General features: G+C 44.4%; 1 protein-coding gene across 3 annotated transcripts in view; it reads left to right on the top strand.

The window, feature by feature from the left end:
* Positions 1 to 16,627, top strand: part of PITPNB (phosphatidylinositol transfer protein beta) — a 184,911-nt gene that overhangs the window by 16,061 nt on the left and 152,223 nt on the right. For all 3 annotated transcript variants that reach the window (XR_004540391.1, XM_033955457.1, XM_033955456.1), the window contains exon 2: positions 7,944 to 7,974. Coding sequence is in view for 2 of the 3 variants with exons in the window: in XM_033955457.1 (XP_033811348.1) it covers positions 7,944 to 7,974 (31 nt within the window). In the remaining variant the exon portion in view is untranslated. The remainder of the gene's footprint in view (positions 1 to 7,943; positions 7,975 to 16,627) is intronic.

Raw genomic sequence — 16,627 nt, 5'->3', positions numbered from 1 at the left:
TTTCTTGACTGCGCACATGGCCTGTTTGGAAGCGTCGTCCAACCGAGAGATATGGATGGAATGGAAGCTGGCAAGGTCCCGCGACAACGCCAAGAGTTCCCCGTCCCGTTTTTTATTCAAAGACGCTGTGTAAGCCAGGATGTGACCCCTCATGACCGCTTTAGCTGCCTCCCAGTAAATAACAGGGTCTACATCTGTTACTGAATTAGTAGCATGGAACTCCGCCCAGCGTTTTTGAAAAAAGTCCCGAAACTCCGCATCTTTGTAGAGAAATGGGGACATCCGCCAGATACGCCTCGCGTCAGGAAACCCGAAACGTAAGTCAATGCTAAGCAGAGAATGATCAGATACAAGAGGAGGCAAAAGGGATGCCGTCAATAAATGCGGGAACAGCGATGCAGAGATCAGAAAGTAGTCGATGCGGGAGTGAGACGAGTGAGGATGAGAATAGAAGGAGAAGTCAAGTTCAGTGGGGTGTAGCGTGCGCCATGCGTCCAACAATCCCAGCTCCTTAATTAAGAAATGTACCCCCTTGGTGAAGTGGCCCCGCGGTATTGGTTTAGATGGTCGACGGTCCCTCTGTGGGTTCGCAACAAAGTTAAAATCACCCCCCATGATAATCGGTTGAGGCAAGAGGGGTGTCAAATGTCCCACCAATGAAGTAAAGAAAGAGTGAGAGTACGTGTTAGGAGCGTAAATATTGCACAGAAGTAAAGGTTTGCCCCACAATTCACCTACAAGAATGAGAAACCTCCCCTTGGGATCGTCAATTTGACTATGCATGTGAAAGGGAATGTTTTTATGAATGAGAATAGCCACTCCGCATTTCCGGTCCGTGAAGGAGGCCGAGTATACCTGTCCCACCCAGCCCCTACGCAGTTTCCCATGTTCCCCAGAACTCAAATGGGTCTCCTGTAAGAATGCTATATCTGTGCGTTCACGTTTGAGATACGCTAGAATTTTAGTCCGCTTGATAGGTGAATGGATCCCGTCCACATTTAGTGATTTAACATGCAATTGTACCATTGAGCGGACAGATCTTCATATAGGATACAGTAAAGAACCATGAACCGAGCGGTGGAGGCCGTCCCAGCCAATGCCTCCACTCACTCATACCGTGATCCCCTTCTTAATCATTCCTAGCATTCTATTCGCCCTTTTCGCCGCCGTCGTGCATTGCGCAGACGGTTTCATCGACTTGTCGACCAGTACTCCCAAGTCTCTTTCTTGGGGATCTCTCCAAGTACCGCCCCAGACATCTTGTATTCGTGTATGGGATTTTTGATACTGACATGCATTACCTTACACTTATCCAGATTCATAACATGCGATTATGGAAAAACAAGGTGGGTTAGTAACAACATGAATAAAGGAGAGGGATTAAAAGAGAGATGAAGCTCTTTGAAAACCTGGGTAACATTTAGAATGTCCTGAGGGGCTTGATTTCTTCACAGCGACGTACCTAGATTCACACTGGCTCCCAATACAAGCAAGAGTACAATTCAAATTCTACTGCCTACTATTTAAAACCTTAAATGGAGACAGCCCAGTCTACCTAAACAACCGCCTAATCCAAACTACCTCAACCAGACACAGGAGAATGCACAAACCGTTCACTCATCTCCCAATCAGAGACGTCAAACGAAAAAAAACTGTACGACGGCCTTCTTGCCACTCAAGCAGCAAAACTAGACTACCAACTCTCCAATTTACTGATAACGACTACAGACTGCAAATCGTTTAGAAAAGAAATAAAAAAACATCCTATTCAAGACATCCTTTATGACAAACTAACACCGCTAGACTCATCCCAATTCTCTAACAAACCGCTCTACTATTCAATTCCTCTGGAAATGGCCAGATAACTTCTTTTGTAATCTGCCTTGAACTCCAAGGTATTGGCGGAATAGAAATCAATAATGTAATGTAATGTTGTAAACCGCCTAGGACCATTTTTTGGTTAGGCGGTAGTATATAAAAATAAAATTATTATTATTATAAACTGGGAAATGCAAGAGTTGGGTTTCATGGTCATCTGTTCTTAATTACCAGCTTATATGGGTCAGCCTCAAGAGTCCATTATGCTCTTGACTAATGTACTTAGAGGCCTGATCAAAACACACCTCAAAGCATAAAAAGTTCTTTATGCACCTGAAACATGAAGTGTATAATCATTGCAAGCCATAGCAATTTTTTTTTTTTACTAAAAATGGTGCATTGCAGCTTAGTAACTGTGCAATCTTAAAACTTTTTGCTTTTGAAAAACATGTTAGCATAATCATTTTTGTGGTGCCACTGGATCTAAGGAGCTGCTCACACTCGCTGTACAATAAATACTCGGATGTGATACGGCATGACCCTGACCCACAGAGCTTAACAGTAGGGACTTCTGATAAGCCACTGTTACTTCCCACAAAGGAAAAAGAAATCTGTAGTGTTAGGATTTGCTTAAGCAAAGATATATCTCTGTAGAATGGCACTAGTTGTTTGGCTTTGACTGCGAAACACCAATATTGGCATGCATCCTTTCCATCTCTTATCCTTCTAGACAGCAGTCACCTGTTGTTTGAGATGGCTTAAATGACTCCAGTAAGTCTACGGTAATTTGTATGCCAATGTGGATCGTTTCCAGATTCTTGTTTGATCTCTTCCTCCTAATGACTTTTCTAAGTTTCTTGAGTGTCTCAAAGTACCGCTTGCTGGCCAAGGTACTACCACGTTCCAGAAAATCAAGAATGCCTTGTCATTCCCAAAAAACAGTCATCATGACCTTCTCTGCTAATCGCTGGCTCTTGAACTTCTTAGGCCTTGGAGAAGAGATGTGTTGCCATTCCATGGACTAATTCTTTGTTTCGGGATCATAAAGATATGCCCATGTTTCATTCCCTGTCACCAGATTGGAAAAAAGCATGTCTTCGTTGGCTTCAAACACTTCCAGCAGATCAGAGTAGACGTCCATCCTTCTCTCCTTCAAATCAGGTGTCAACTGCTGAGGTACCCTCTTTGCACACACTTTCTGATACCCTACATCTTCCACCATCTTCTGTATGGCATTGTGACCACAGTCCAGTTGTATAGCAAGCTCATGGATTATAACTCATCTGTTTGTGCAAATCAATTCATCCACTCAACGACGATTTGTGTTAGTGGTGGCAGTTGAGTTGATGGTCTCCCACTGCGTGGTTTGTTCTCGATGCAGGGTTCCCTTCTATAAATTTCATCCATCTGTGCACATTGCACTTGTCAGTGGTGCCATCTCAGTAAACGTTCTGTAGCCTTCTGTGGATGTCGGACAGCCTGCCCCCCTCCTTCGTCAAGAACTCGATGACGGCACTTTGTTTTTGCTTGCAATCCATTATTCACCTGCAGTATAGAAAAGATCCTGAAACACCCGTGTAGAGGAAGATTTAGTTTACCAACATGCAATTTGAATGACTCTTGCACTACTTTGATACATCCCTCGTATAGACAGGTTCTGATTTTGTACCTGGGGCAATGGAGGGGGTTAAGTGACTTGCACAGGGTCACAAGGAGCTGCAGTGGGAATTGAACTCGGTTGCCTTAGTTCTCGGGCCATGGCACTAACAATTAGGCTACTCCTTCCAGTGAGGATGCATGAGAGATTTTGCATATAATGGATGTAGTGGGCATGCAGATCTCCTAGTGTTTATGTATTGGATTTTTATACATTGCCCTTCTGTAGTACAGCCAAAATGGTATAGATGTTACATTTAGGAATCATTTTTATTTTGTCTCCAGAACTTAAGATTAATAGCATTTATGCATTTTTGTTATGGGTATCCTGAAAACCTAGCTGTCTGGTTTGAAATCACTATTTTAGAAAATGCAAGTATAATAAGTACTAAGGGCTAGATTCCCTAAGCGATCTGTGTCTGGGGGGGCTGGCCCTCCGAGCCTGGCAGAGAACTTTTTTTAAAAACTTTTTTGCGAGTCCCTGGTTTTAACCTGCTTTAAAAGCCCATGGGTTAAAACCATGGGCTTGTACTGCGGGGAAGGGCAGGAGAGTTGGGGCAGCAGGAGAGATTCGGGGCGAGAGCCGGAGATTCATTTGGGGCAGGCAAGAGATCGGGGCTGAGAGCAGGGCGGCAGAAGGCAGGGCAGTCGGAAAGGACCTCAGTGACTGGTCCTCAGCAGTTGCTTAGTTTTGGATCAGCCAGCCCAGTTGGTATTGCCTACATTTGAATGCCATTCCCCCCTCATTTGCATGCGCGGATGGGAGGATGATCGGGACAGAGGTTAATGAATCGGGTCATAAAGGGGTCGCTAAGTGGTCGGAAGTTGATTGGTGGGCTTAGTGAATCTAGCCCTAATTCTTTTTCCACACCAGGAACACCCATACATATATTGCAAAAAAAAGGTCCTTTGTTTCAAGCACCTACCTATTGTGTCTGTATACTCTAGGCCAGTGGTCTCAAACTCAAACCTTTTCCAGGGCCACATTTTGGATTTGTAGGCACTCGGGGGCCTCAGAAAAAATAGTTTAATGTCTTATTAAAAAAATGACAATTTTGCATGAGGTAAAACTCTTTATAGTTTATAAATCTTTCCTTTTGGCTAAGTCTTAATAATAATATTGTAATTTATAGCTAAAGAGACATATGATCAAGAAACTCTTTTAATTTACTTTTGTGATTATGATAAACATACCGAGGGCCTCAAAATAGTACCTGGCGGGCCGCGAGTTTGAGACCACTGCTCTAGGCAATTTTGTAAGTACCTAGTGGAGCTTGTAAAAAGTAACTTGATTATATTGTTGGAAACATTACTACAGTGGTTAACTTCTTCAATTTTTCTGAGAAATGTATCTCAGAAAAATTAAAGAAATTAACTGTGGTTAACCACTGTTATTAACATTTCCCACAATATACAATAGAAAGGCTATAAAATTACCCATAACTATCGCTGTTGAACTTCCCATCCTGAGCTGTAAATGCTGCATCCACATCCCAGCCAGTCTATCGAAAAGAAACCTGGTCTGGGAATCGAACACAGGTCTTTCACATGGTAACACTTATCGGTGTCAGGTCAAAAGCGCTCTGGGACAAAGGCGCGCGTAGACAATTGAGCGCAGCGCGGAGGTGCGCGCCGCAGAAAATTACTGTTTTTACAGCTCTGACGGGGGGGAAACCCCCCCACTTTACTTAATAGAGATCGCGCCGAGTTGTGGGGGGTTGTAACCCCCCACATTTTACTGAAAACTTCACTTTTTCCCTGTTTTTAGGGAAAAAGTTAAGTTTACAGTAAAATGTGGAGGGTTACAACCCCCCAAACCCCCCACAACGCCAGCGCGATCTCTATTAAGTAAACTGGGGGGGCTCCCCAACAAAAACCCCCGTCAGAGCCCCTAAAAACTGTGATTTTCTTTGGCACGTGCCTCCGTCTTGCGCTCAGTTGGCGCGCGCCTTTGTCTTTCACAGGGTTGTCTATGAACCCACTTATCACTTGAACCACCGGGTGAGCTCACTGGTTTGATCTTCTGCCTTTTTTTTTTTTAAGAATTAGAGTAGCGTATCGCAAACTGTGTGCCCTGGCACAATAGTGCGCCACAGCAAGATTCCAGGTGTGCTACAAAGAAATGAGTTGGTCACTCCTGGCGCCTCTGCTTCTCTCTGCCCCACCCCCCACGATGGAGGGATTTCCAAAACCCATGTTTGTCCGGGTTTTGCAAGGCCCCCTAAATCAGGGCCGCATCTACAGGGCCTCTGAGTATGCGCGGATGTCGGCATGATGACATCATTCACATGTATGTGATGGCACTGGTCAACACCTGTGCATGCTCAGAGGACCTGTAGATGTGGCCCCAAGTTTAGTGTGCTGTGGCGGAAAAAGTTTGCGACACACTGAACTAGAGAGAGATGTTTGTGTATTTCATGTACTGGAGAATTAAAGATTTGGTTTATAGAATTAGAAAGAGTATTAAAAAGCTCTGTTCATCCAAAAATGGCAAATGCATGTATCTTTTTGGTTCTCTTTCTCAAGCTACAGTTTTAAATTAGCACATGGGATCTCTGAAGGAGAGGAGATCGTGGATACACACGGACGGATGGATGGGCCATTTGGCCTTTATCTGCCATCATGCTTCTATTCTTGCAATAGATACTGTATGTGCTTATATAGTCCTGTATCTCTTGAGTTCTGATTTTTGAAAAGAAACATTTTATTTATTCATTCATCTTTTTTTTTTTAGTCCGCCTTCCCAAAGGAGCTCAGAATGGGTTACAAATTGGGTGTGCAAGCATTTTTTCTAACTGTCCCGATGGGCTCACAGTATATCTAATATATCTGGGGCAGTGGAGGATTTAGTGACTTGCCTAGGGTCACAAGGAACAGCACAGGGTTTGAACTCGCAACCTTAGGGGCTGAGGCTGTAGCTCTAACCACTGTGCCACACTTTATTTATTTTACAAGTAGTGATAATTCCTCTGAGTCTGAAAACAACCCCATCAAGAAACTAAGCTCTGGTTATCCTCTGGGCCCTGGATTTTACTGAAAAATAAAATAATAAATAAAGCTGATGGTTTGCAAATACAGTGCTGCTTTATCTTGCAGCCGATTTCTAAGCCTTCCAGGAATTCAGCGAGGTTTTGTTTCCCAAAGAGGAGTGTGTGCTTAGTGGTTGAAGCTACAACCTCAGTACACTGTTCCTTGTGACCCTGGACAAGTTACTCAGTCCTCCATAGTCCCAGGTACGTTAGATAGATTGTGAGCCCACCAGGACAGATAGGGAAAATGCTTGAGCACCTGATTGTAAAAACCGCTTAGATAACCTTGATAGGCGGTATATAAAAAACCTAAGAAACTTGATGTGCTTTATCCTGAAGTTTGGATGTTATGTTTATAGTGTTTATAAGTGTATGCATTGCTTGGAAGGCAGCTGTGCACTGCTAGTGTTGCTGTCCCATTACATTTCAGAAAGACATGCCAGAAGATGCAAACTTTATACCTAGATCTGCTGGTAGGCAATGATACCTCATGATCTTGGTTGAGGTTATTTAAAGTCCATTAGGGAGAATCCAATAATCTGTGTAAAGAATGGTTCTGTGTTATTTCGCCATAGTTATGTACTAGAGAAACTGGTCCAAGCAGCATGTGAAATCCTACTTTTTGACATGTCTGAAAAACTGGTACAGTGGTGCCTCACACAACGAACTTAATTCGTTCCAGGAGCAAGTTTGTTATGCGAAAAGTTCGTTATGTGAAACGCGTTTTCCCATAACAATACATGTTAAAAAAAATAATTCGTTCTGCAGCATAAAATATGCTAAGATGACATAAAAAAAGATAAATTTGTCAAAATGGTGAAAATGGTGGTCTTGCTGAGGCCAAACTCTTTGACGAGGTCACACTGTTTTACCCCACATTCACTCCTTCTAATTATTTCCCGTTTCATTTCAACAGAAATCACCTTCCTGCTTTTTTTAGAAGCCATGATATATAAAAAATATTGAGTTTATCTTAAAAGGACGACTGTATACAGTGAGAGAGGGCAGTTAAGCGCAGTGACTAACGACTGCCTGCAGTGCCTGCGCGGAAGGATGCAATACATCGGCAGCTTGGGCGACTTCGTTGTGTGAAACGAAGTTCGTTGTGTGAAAAGAAGTTCGTTGTGTGAAGTTCGTTGTGTGAAACGAAGTTCGTTGTGTGAATCAAGACATGAAGTTCGTTGTGTGCAGCGTTCGTTGTGCGAGGCGTTCGTTATGCGAGGCACCACTGTATTTTAAAATACAAAATGTTGTTTATGCTTTGACTGAGGGTAGGAAATTAATGGACTGCAAATTTTAATAATTGTGACAAAATATCAAAGTTTTGGAAAATTAAATTCTAAATTTGGATTTCACTGCAAGCAGCTCTTAGTATGAGTTAATAACAATACGATTTATGAAATGTAAGCATTCATTCTTTTTTATTTCTTGTCTTTTCAGCCGTGTGGTTTTGCCTTGCTCTGTGGAAGAGGTATGGTTCCATCTCTTTTAACCTTTTTTGTTTGAGCTGTTGGTTTTCTTCTTCCTCTTTCAGCTCATGTCAGTGCTGAGATTTTGACTCCAGGAGCCTCATTCACAAGCACTCAGGAATTCTCTCACCCCCCCCCCACCCACCCACCTCGAATCTCGGTAGACTTACTCTCCCACTATTCATTGCAAAGCAGTTCTGAGGCTGAGGATCCTTTATTTATTTATTTGATTGGTTGGTTTGATTTATATCCCGTCCTCCCCAACAAGCTCAGAACGGGTTACAGGTTGACATACATAATGCCTTGAGTAGAATTACTTGGGATAAGAAGTTGCCTCCGCTGAGGCAGACCAGAGGTCCATCTCGCCCAGCGGTCCGCTCCCGCGGCGGCCCATCAGGCCCATTGTCTGATCAGTGGTCCCTGGTTATGGGATGGTATATAATCAGTTATATTTAGTATACAGTACAATTTGGTTATCTAAGATGATGGCTAAGGTTACAGACATAGAGTTGGCATGCAGCATACAACTCCTAGAGAGTCGAATTTCGCACACAATTCGGTAGACTAGTAAATATTCTAATTTTGCATATTCAGAATTAGCATAGAGAGGTAGCCTACATAACGAGGCACAGTTTCAACATAATGGCTAAAGGGTAGGTTGAAGAAGCATACAGGGGGAAGTACTTCTGGAAATCTGTATTCTGGAGCTGAATGTATCTACCAAGATACAAAAAAGAAGGCAAAAAATGTCAGTAAGGACTCTATGAGTGTGTCTATCAGCTACTCACTGCTAACAAACTAAACCACACAAATACCAAATGTCAATTAAGGAGTAGGGACGCTCTCAGTGTGAGGTTATTAGCGACGGGAGAACAAACTCCAGCGCTTCCACTTACAAAGACGGAGGTGAATCACCCCGCCTGCACACCATCATCAGGCGTCCCTAGTGTGCAAAATCAACTGTGCAGAATTAATAACAATAAATAAGTCACAAACAGTGAACTAGTGAGAGAGTGAATCAAACTGAAAACCCACTCATAGAGTCCTCCCCAGCCTAATCCCCAAGATGCAAAATGAAACCACAGCCAACTTAGCTTTTCAAGCGAGCCAAATGAAGTCAATGAGAATTGCAGGAGACCAGAATAGCTCCTGCTTCTCTCCCAGCCGGTTCTGCTCCAGCCTTAAGATCCTGATGAAGGGTTTCACCCGAAACCGGTTGATCCAATGACTATTCTGGTCTCCTGCAATTCTCATTGACTTCATTTGGCTCGCTTGAAAAGCTAAGTTGGCTGTGGTTTCATTTTGCATCTTGGGGATTAGGCTGGGGAGGACTCTATGAGTGGGTTTTCAGTTTGATTCACTCTCTCACTAGTTCACTGTTTGTGACTTATTTATTGTTATTAATTCTGCACAGTTGATTTTGCACACTAGGGACGCCCGATGATGGTGTGCAGGCGGGGTGATTCACCTCCGTCTTTGTAAGTGGAAGCGCTGGAGTTTGTTCTCCCGTCGCTAATAACCTCACACTGAGAGCGTCCCTACTCCTTAATTGACATTTGGTATTTGTGTGGTTTGGTTTGTTAGCAGTGATTAGCTGATAGACACACTCATAGAGTCCTTACTGACATTTTTTGCCTTCTTTTTTGTATCTTTTTAAGCACCTTTTGGCAAACGTAGAGGAGTTTATAGTATTAGAATGTATCTACCAAGCATTATTCTTATTTATAGCCATGTTATCCCAGGACAAGCAGGCAGCATATTCTTTACGCATGGGTGACGTCACCGACGGAGCCCACGGTACGGACCTTTTTACTAGAAAGTTCTAGTTGGCCGCACCGCGCGTGCGCGAGTGCCTTCCCGCCCGACGGAGGAGAGCGTGGTCCCCAGTTTCTTCGTTTCCGCGGAGCGAAGAAGACGTGCGTTTTTCAACTCCGATTGAAATCCTCTTTTTGCCTTCCCGCTCGCGTTCTTTTTTCGTTTTATTTACCTTCGGGTTCTTTTTTATTTCATTTCCAAAAAAAAAAAAAAAAAAAAATTATTTTCTTTTTGTTTCGTTTTTTGTCTTTGCCCCGGCGGGGCCTGTTGTCACGATCCAGGCCTCGGGGTTTGATTTTGCGGAGGCCGTGTTCACATTCATGCCCCCGCAGCCCGGTTTTAAGAAGTGCCAGCGGTGTGCACGCCCGATCTCCCTCACTGACCCACACAATTGGTGTTTACAGTGTTTGGGACCGGAGCATCGGGCGGACTCGTGCACCCGCTGTGCCACTCTTAAAAAACGCACTTTGAAGAATCGCCAAATCCAGCAAAGTCTGCTGTTCGGCACCGGCCCGACTATGGACTCGACTTCTTCAACTGCGGCACCATCGAAGTCGGCACCGACCACCTCGACACCGCCTGATATTACATCGGCGCCACCGGCGCCAGGTAAGCCGGCTAAGAAGCCTTCCACCCTTGAGCGCCCTCCCACCTGACATTTGGTATTTGTGTGGTTTGGTTTGTTAGCAGTGATTAGCTGATAGACACACTCATAGAGTCCTTACTGACATTTTTTGCCTTCTTTTTTGTATCTTTTTAAGCACCTTTTGGCAAACGTAGAGGAGTTTATAGTATTAGAATGTATCTACCAAGCATTATTCTTATTTATAGCCATGATATCCTCCGTAGTAAGGGCTGTGACCTTTTGCTCTGCAGCAACCCCATGCATACAAGAAGCATAACAAGCTTCTGAATTGGGTTGCGTCAAAAGTTTATTGAAAGACCCGACATCAAGGGTCGTAGATATAGTTAGGCTCTTAATCCTTTATTTTTATTTCTTCAAAAATCAATGTGGCTGAAATCACAGTAATACTATGGTGAATTGCTCCATTCAGTCAAAAAGGTCAATCCAACATAGATCAACTGCAACATCCCAGACACATCACAGTATTGTGCAACAATGCCGTAAGACCAGATGTTACATCATTCTTCCTCTTTAAGAAACTGAGCATGAAAACTTTGATTAGAATCAAATGTTGCAGTAGATTTACCGGCTACCGTGGAAATGGAAGCTTCTACCACTGTGCTTGAGAGCATCACGATTGTAGTGATCTTTTTACCAGTTCAGCTTACCATTTTTCTTTTAACAACTATTTCTTTTGCTTACTGTTGTACTTTACCATCCAAAACAATGAAACAGCAAAAAAGGGGGAAGAAAAAGGCTCTGCAAATAATGATAAAAGCAAAAAGAGAAGAGAAGACCAATGGTATCAAGCTGGCTCCTTATGAGATTGGAATGCAGCCTGGTCCCATGTTTTCTCAAGTTGGCACTGAAATTGATCGTCCATTCTTGTGTTCTCTCTCTCTCTCTATCATTTTGTGAAACACATACTGAGCTCAGATTGGACCCCTGATGCAAGCAGACCTACTGAAACATGACCCGTGTTGGGTTCTGTTCCAATCTGATGTATATGTTGAACATTGATTAATGTATAATAGTGAGCTTGATATTGCTGGTCATCTCTCTCTTTTTGCTTTTAATGTACAGTGGAACCTTGGTTTGCGAGCATAATTCATTCCAGAAGCATGCTCGTAAACCAAAGTGTTCGTATATCAAAGCGAGTTTCCCAACAGGAAGTAAGGGAAACTCGCTTGATTGGTTCCATATCACCCCCCCACGAGGCCACCGGCACTGCTCGCTTGCACCCCACCCCATCCCCCAAAGCCCCCCCCCCCACCCCCGAGGCCACTGGCGCACTTCCACCCCACCCCCAAGAACCGGCATCGCCTGCCTGCCCAAACCCAAACCCTTGCAACGATCTGGCACCGGCGCGCAGCACCAATCCACAGGACGTGCCAGTGCCGAAAAAGCCTGCCTTCTGCCGCTGATGTCTGCTGGGCTGGACCTTGAGCTCAAGGCCTTCTGCTTCCGCGCTCTCTGAGAATATCATTATAATCTCGGAGAGAGCGGGAGCCAGAAGGCCTTGAGCATGTGCAGATGCTCAAGGCCCAGCCCAGCAGAAATCAGCGGCAAAAGGCAGGTTCTTCCGGCACCAGCACGTCCTGTGGGTTAGTGCTGTGTGCTGGTGGGGTTTGGGTTTGGGTAGATGGGCGATGCCAGTTCTTGGGGGTGGGGGCTCGCAAATCGAGTTAACGCTTGGTTTGCGAGGCATGATTTGCAAGAGTGTTTTGCTCGTCTTGCAAAACACTCGCAATCCGCGTTACTCGTAAACTGAGGTTTGACTGTACTTTACGGTCTTCCATTCACTAATAGTGGCCTAAGGACAATTAAGGTAAGCGCAAGAGGGCTAGAAGAGGGTCATGCTGCTTCCAGTATCATGCTGATTAGGTGCTTGGGTTTTCAAGTGTTTGCCATTGTGTGTTACTGTAATTAGAATATTATGAGGCTGGAGAGCATTATTTGTAGAGAATGTTAAATGGCTAGCAGAAAGCAGACAACCTTATCAACATTTGATAGAACATCTTCATAACTTCCTTGACTTCTGTTTCAAGAAATTGCTTCTTAAGATGTAGTATATTTATACAGTAATACAGTAAATGACAGCAGAAAAAAAACCCTCACGGACCATCCAGTCTGCCCAACCAGGTGACCAGAGCCCCACCCATCATTCCATGTAGGCCCAGGTCACCCATGTGTAAATAATTGAGTGATTTCACACAGTTCTACACTAAAACTGTTACAAATTTCACTTGCCTAAAGTTGACGGGTTCATGAAAAAGTAAACAAAGTTAACGTTCAGTAATGCTGATAGCTGAAGAAGTGGGACTGATGGGCCGCGGCGGGAGCAGACCGCTGGGCAGGATGGACCTCTGGTCTGCCTCAGCGGAGGCAACTTCTTATGTTCTTATGTGTGCTAAAGTTAATGATAACATTTTCCTAAGCTTCCAGCAATATACACTTCTCCCTCCATATTCGCGGTTTCAGCAATCGTGGTTTCGGTTATTCACGGTTTTTAGCTTGCTGGCTCCCCTCCCCCCCAAATTACGTCAGCTTGCCTAGAGAAATCGCTGATTCCAAGCGTTTACGGAGAAAATCGCTGATTCCCAGCACTTTCTTCTCCGTGTGTTGCCTCTCCTTCAGGAACAGGCCGGGTCTCCCACCAAGTTATTCACGGTTTCACCATATTCACGATGGTTTTTAAAAGAAAACAGCGAATAACATGAAAAAGTTATTTGTGGTTCTGTTAATCCCCTTATCACAGCGAATACAGAGGGAGAAGTGTAAGAAGTTAGGAAAAAATGGCTTGAAAAACTAGCAACTGGCTTGCCAGTGGAGATTTTGTTTTCTTCTTTTGGAGTGACCAGTATTAAAAATAGCCTGATTCTTGCATCAAGTGTGTGCAAATAGTCTAACTTTCCATTATATTCAGTAGGTGGTTTATAATCTTAAATAATAAAATGCTATCCCGCACATGCGCACTCGCGATGCGTGATCCCTGATCCCTTTTCTGTCGGGATGTGGCCGCACGAGTGCGCATGCGCTAGATGGCGCATTGAGGAGTCGGGATTTAGGGGAAGGACAGCAGGCCCGGGAGAGCGAAGGAAGCCTCAGTGACACTGAGCCCAAATTCACAGGCCAGGCTTAACACTGATCAGCTGTGTTAGGAAGGGGGGTGTCTCGGAGGAGAGGGATCGCGGGCGGTCAGCGCCCTCACCACTCTGCAAGTCTCCAGCAGCCCCTCACAGGGGCCAAAAGGTAAAGAGGACGGATGTGCGGGCCTGGCAGGGATGGAGAGAGGCGGCGCTGCTATACAGCGACTTCCCCCCCTCTCTTCAGAGCAGGCCGTGACAGCGGCGGAGACTCTCCTCGCCATTTTTTAAATCAAAGCTGCTGCCGCGGCTCCTCTCTTGAACCGCACCAGGCGGGGATCGAGAGAGGAGCCGCGGCATCGGCTTTGAACTAAAAAATGAACTTAAGCTGAGCCCTACCGGCCAAAGTTTCTTTACACGCTGCAGCGGCTCCTCTCGCGGTGCTGGCGGCGGCTGCCGGGAGGAGGGCTCCGAGCTGCTGAAGATTGTCCAAACGCCGCGGAGTGGCCCAGAACAAGGCGACCGACGATTGGCTGGGGCTCCCGGCTGAGAGTGCGACACTGTTAAGTGGGCGGCCGCTGTGGCTGTCCGGGGGTGGGAGGCGAGGCCGTTAACTCTCGGCATGTAAAGCGTGTCCTCAGGGAGATTGTGAAGTAAATCAACCCTGGAGAGAGAGGCTGAGGGGCTCTGAAGTTCTTGAGTACTGATAGTTCAGATTTGTAATAGGACAGAAAGGAGGGGGAGGCGAGTCTTCCTTTCAGAAGAGGAAAGGATAGGAGAAGTATTCCTTACAGCTGAAAGAATGAGAGAGGACAGAAAGAAAGAAAGACAGATGGGGGAAGGGAGAGCGACAGAAAGAAAGACAGACAGGGGGCCAGGGAAAGAGACAGAAAGATAGACAGAAAGAAAGAAAAGGGGCAGGGAGAGAGACAGAAAGAAAGAAAGAAAAAGAAAAAAGAATGCCTAAGTCTACACATCTATTCTAGCACCCGTTAATGTAACGGGCTAAAAAACTAGTAATGTATAAATTTATTTATGTATCTTATCTTCGCTAAAGAGTATACACAACCAAGATCCTTCATAACAGGGAAGTCATAGGCTGAAATCACTGAAGTACTCGTATTATTATAATCTTTTTACATTTATTTAACAGGCCTGCTGTACAAGTGTTCTCCAAAAGATTATATCTACTGGATCTTTCAACTGAATCCAAAATTTAGGTTATGCTAATTGCTGTCCATTGTTGTGATTTTAGCTTGTCTTTTGATTGGCTCATTAGGAAATACACTTAACCCTCCATATTTACGGTATCGGTTATTCGTGGTTTTTCGAACAAAGGCCTCGCCCTCAAATTTACGTCAGAGAAAATTGCTGCTCCCAACTGCACTTTCTTCACTGGAACAGGTCAGGTTATTTGCAGTTTTGGGGCGGTTTTTGACAGAAAACCCACAAATAACATATGAAAAGTTATTCACAGTTTTCTCTATTCGCTGCCTTTCCCCTATCACCGCAAATGCGGAGGGGGAAGTGTATTTACATCAACTTCATTCAGGTCACAACACATTAAAACCTCCCCCTTCCCTTTTTTTTTTTTTTTAATGACGCTGCATTAGCATTTTTATCACCGACGCCAAAGGTAAAAATTCCGACGCTCATAGGAATTCTGTGAGCGTCGGAGCTTTTACCGCTGCGGCTGGTGATTTAAAAAAACACTGATGCAGCTTCATAAAAGGGGATATAAATTTTATAAGAATCGGCCGAGTTCTGCGGAAGATATGACAAAAAACATATTTCTGTGGGTTTTTTTTTGCTTCACAGGGTATTATAGAAACTTGCTTGTAAGTACTGGACATGGATTTCTAGCTTTTATTTTTACATTTTGGTATCATGCTGCTGGATATTCTGGGGCAGAAGTTTGGTTGGTTGGTGAATATTAGGCTGGCTGTTTGACTTTTAGTCCGTAGTTAAGAACACTCACTGGATGTTATGATAAAATTCACTGGTTAGGTTCAAAAATTTTTTTATTGATGCAAACAACAGCGGAAGCAAAACAAAGGCCCACAAAGGGTGCACAGCACAAAAAAGGATAAATCATATACAACACTATATCAAGCAGGAACAGGAAAAGAGTAAGAACAATAACGCCCCCCCCCCCTTCAATCTACTCATGCTAAGCGAGGCCAGAGTTGACGGAATGGCACTCCGAGGCCCTGGACTCTGAGCCATGAAGAAGCCACACCACCTCCCCCCCTACACTTATCCCCAAAGAACATACCTGTGACTAAGTGCCAGAACCTTTCAAAACACCCCCCCCCCTCCCCCGGTGGTACTCTCCATCCTGCCCCACCTTAGCTCACCATTGCTCTCTCACCCCTACAAGGTGAGCGCCCAGATTATGACACCCAGCATAAAACCTCACTGCGTCCCTTTGGACTGCAGATATGGCTCCCAGATATTCAGCTTCCGAGACCCTCCCGCATCCCTCGCCTCCCAGGTAGCCAACTGATGCAACTGGTTCCGCCAATGCCAAAACGCCGGAGGGTCCGGGACCGTCCAGCATTGTAGAATACATTTCCTGGCCACTAAGTTCATCTTCCTGCAGAGAGCCCGGTACCCCCTAGGAAAATTCACTGGTTAATTTTGGCTCACTGCCATAGAAAATGAGCACATTGAACTTCTTGTTAGCTATTATGATTTTAGGAAGACTTACCCCCTCAGCGCGCCTTAGTAAACGGACCCCTTAGTTAAAAGGTTGTGGGCACTTGTCCAAATTAACTTAAGCCCTTCTTGTTGTGTACATTGCACGAGCGTTCTCCGATTTAGGACCAAGTAGAATGTTTGAAAAATGTAAGAGAATATTTCCTGTTTAACATGTTTTACTACTTTTAAGAAATTTTAGCTTATTGCTTTTTCCATGTGATGCCCACAAGGGTTCCTCACAATTGCTGTCACTTTTTTGGCATGTATATCGCATTTTATGCCTCGTTGATGTGGTCTGAAAGATAAATGGAATAAATGTCCTTGATGCAGATTAGTAGCTGTAAACTCTGTATGTATAAATTTATTTCTTGATAAAATAAGTCGGGGGGGGGGGGGATTTTTATTTTTAAAGGCTTAATCCTTTGGTTT

The sequence above is a fragment of the Geotrypetes seraphini genome, chromosome 8, assembly GCF_902459505.1.
Source record: "Geotrypetes seraphini chromosome 8, aGeoSer1.1, whole genome shotgun sequence".
NCBI lineage: Eukaryota > Metazoa > Chordata > Amphibia > Gymnophiona > Dermophiidae > Geotrypetes > Geotrypetes seraphini.
The sequence above is the reverse complement of the archived record's forward strand: the minus strand, read 5'-3'. Positions and strand labels throughout refer to the sequence as shown.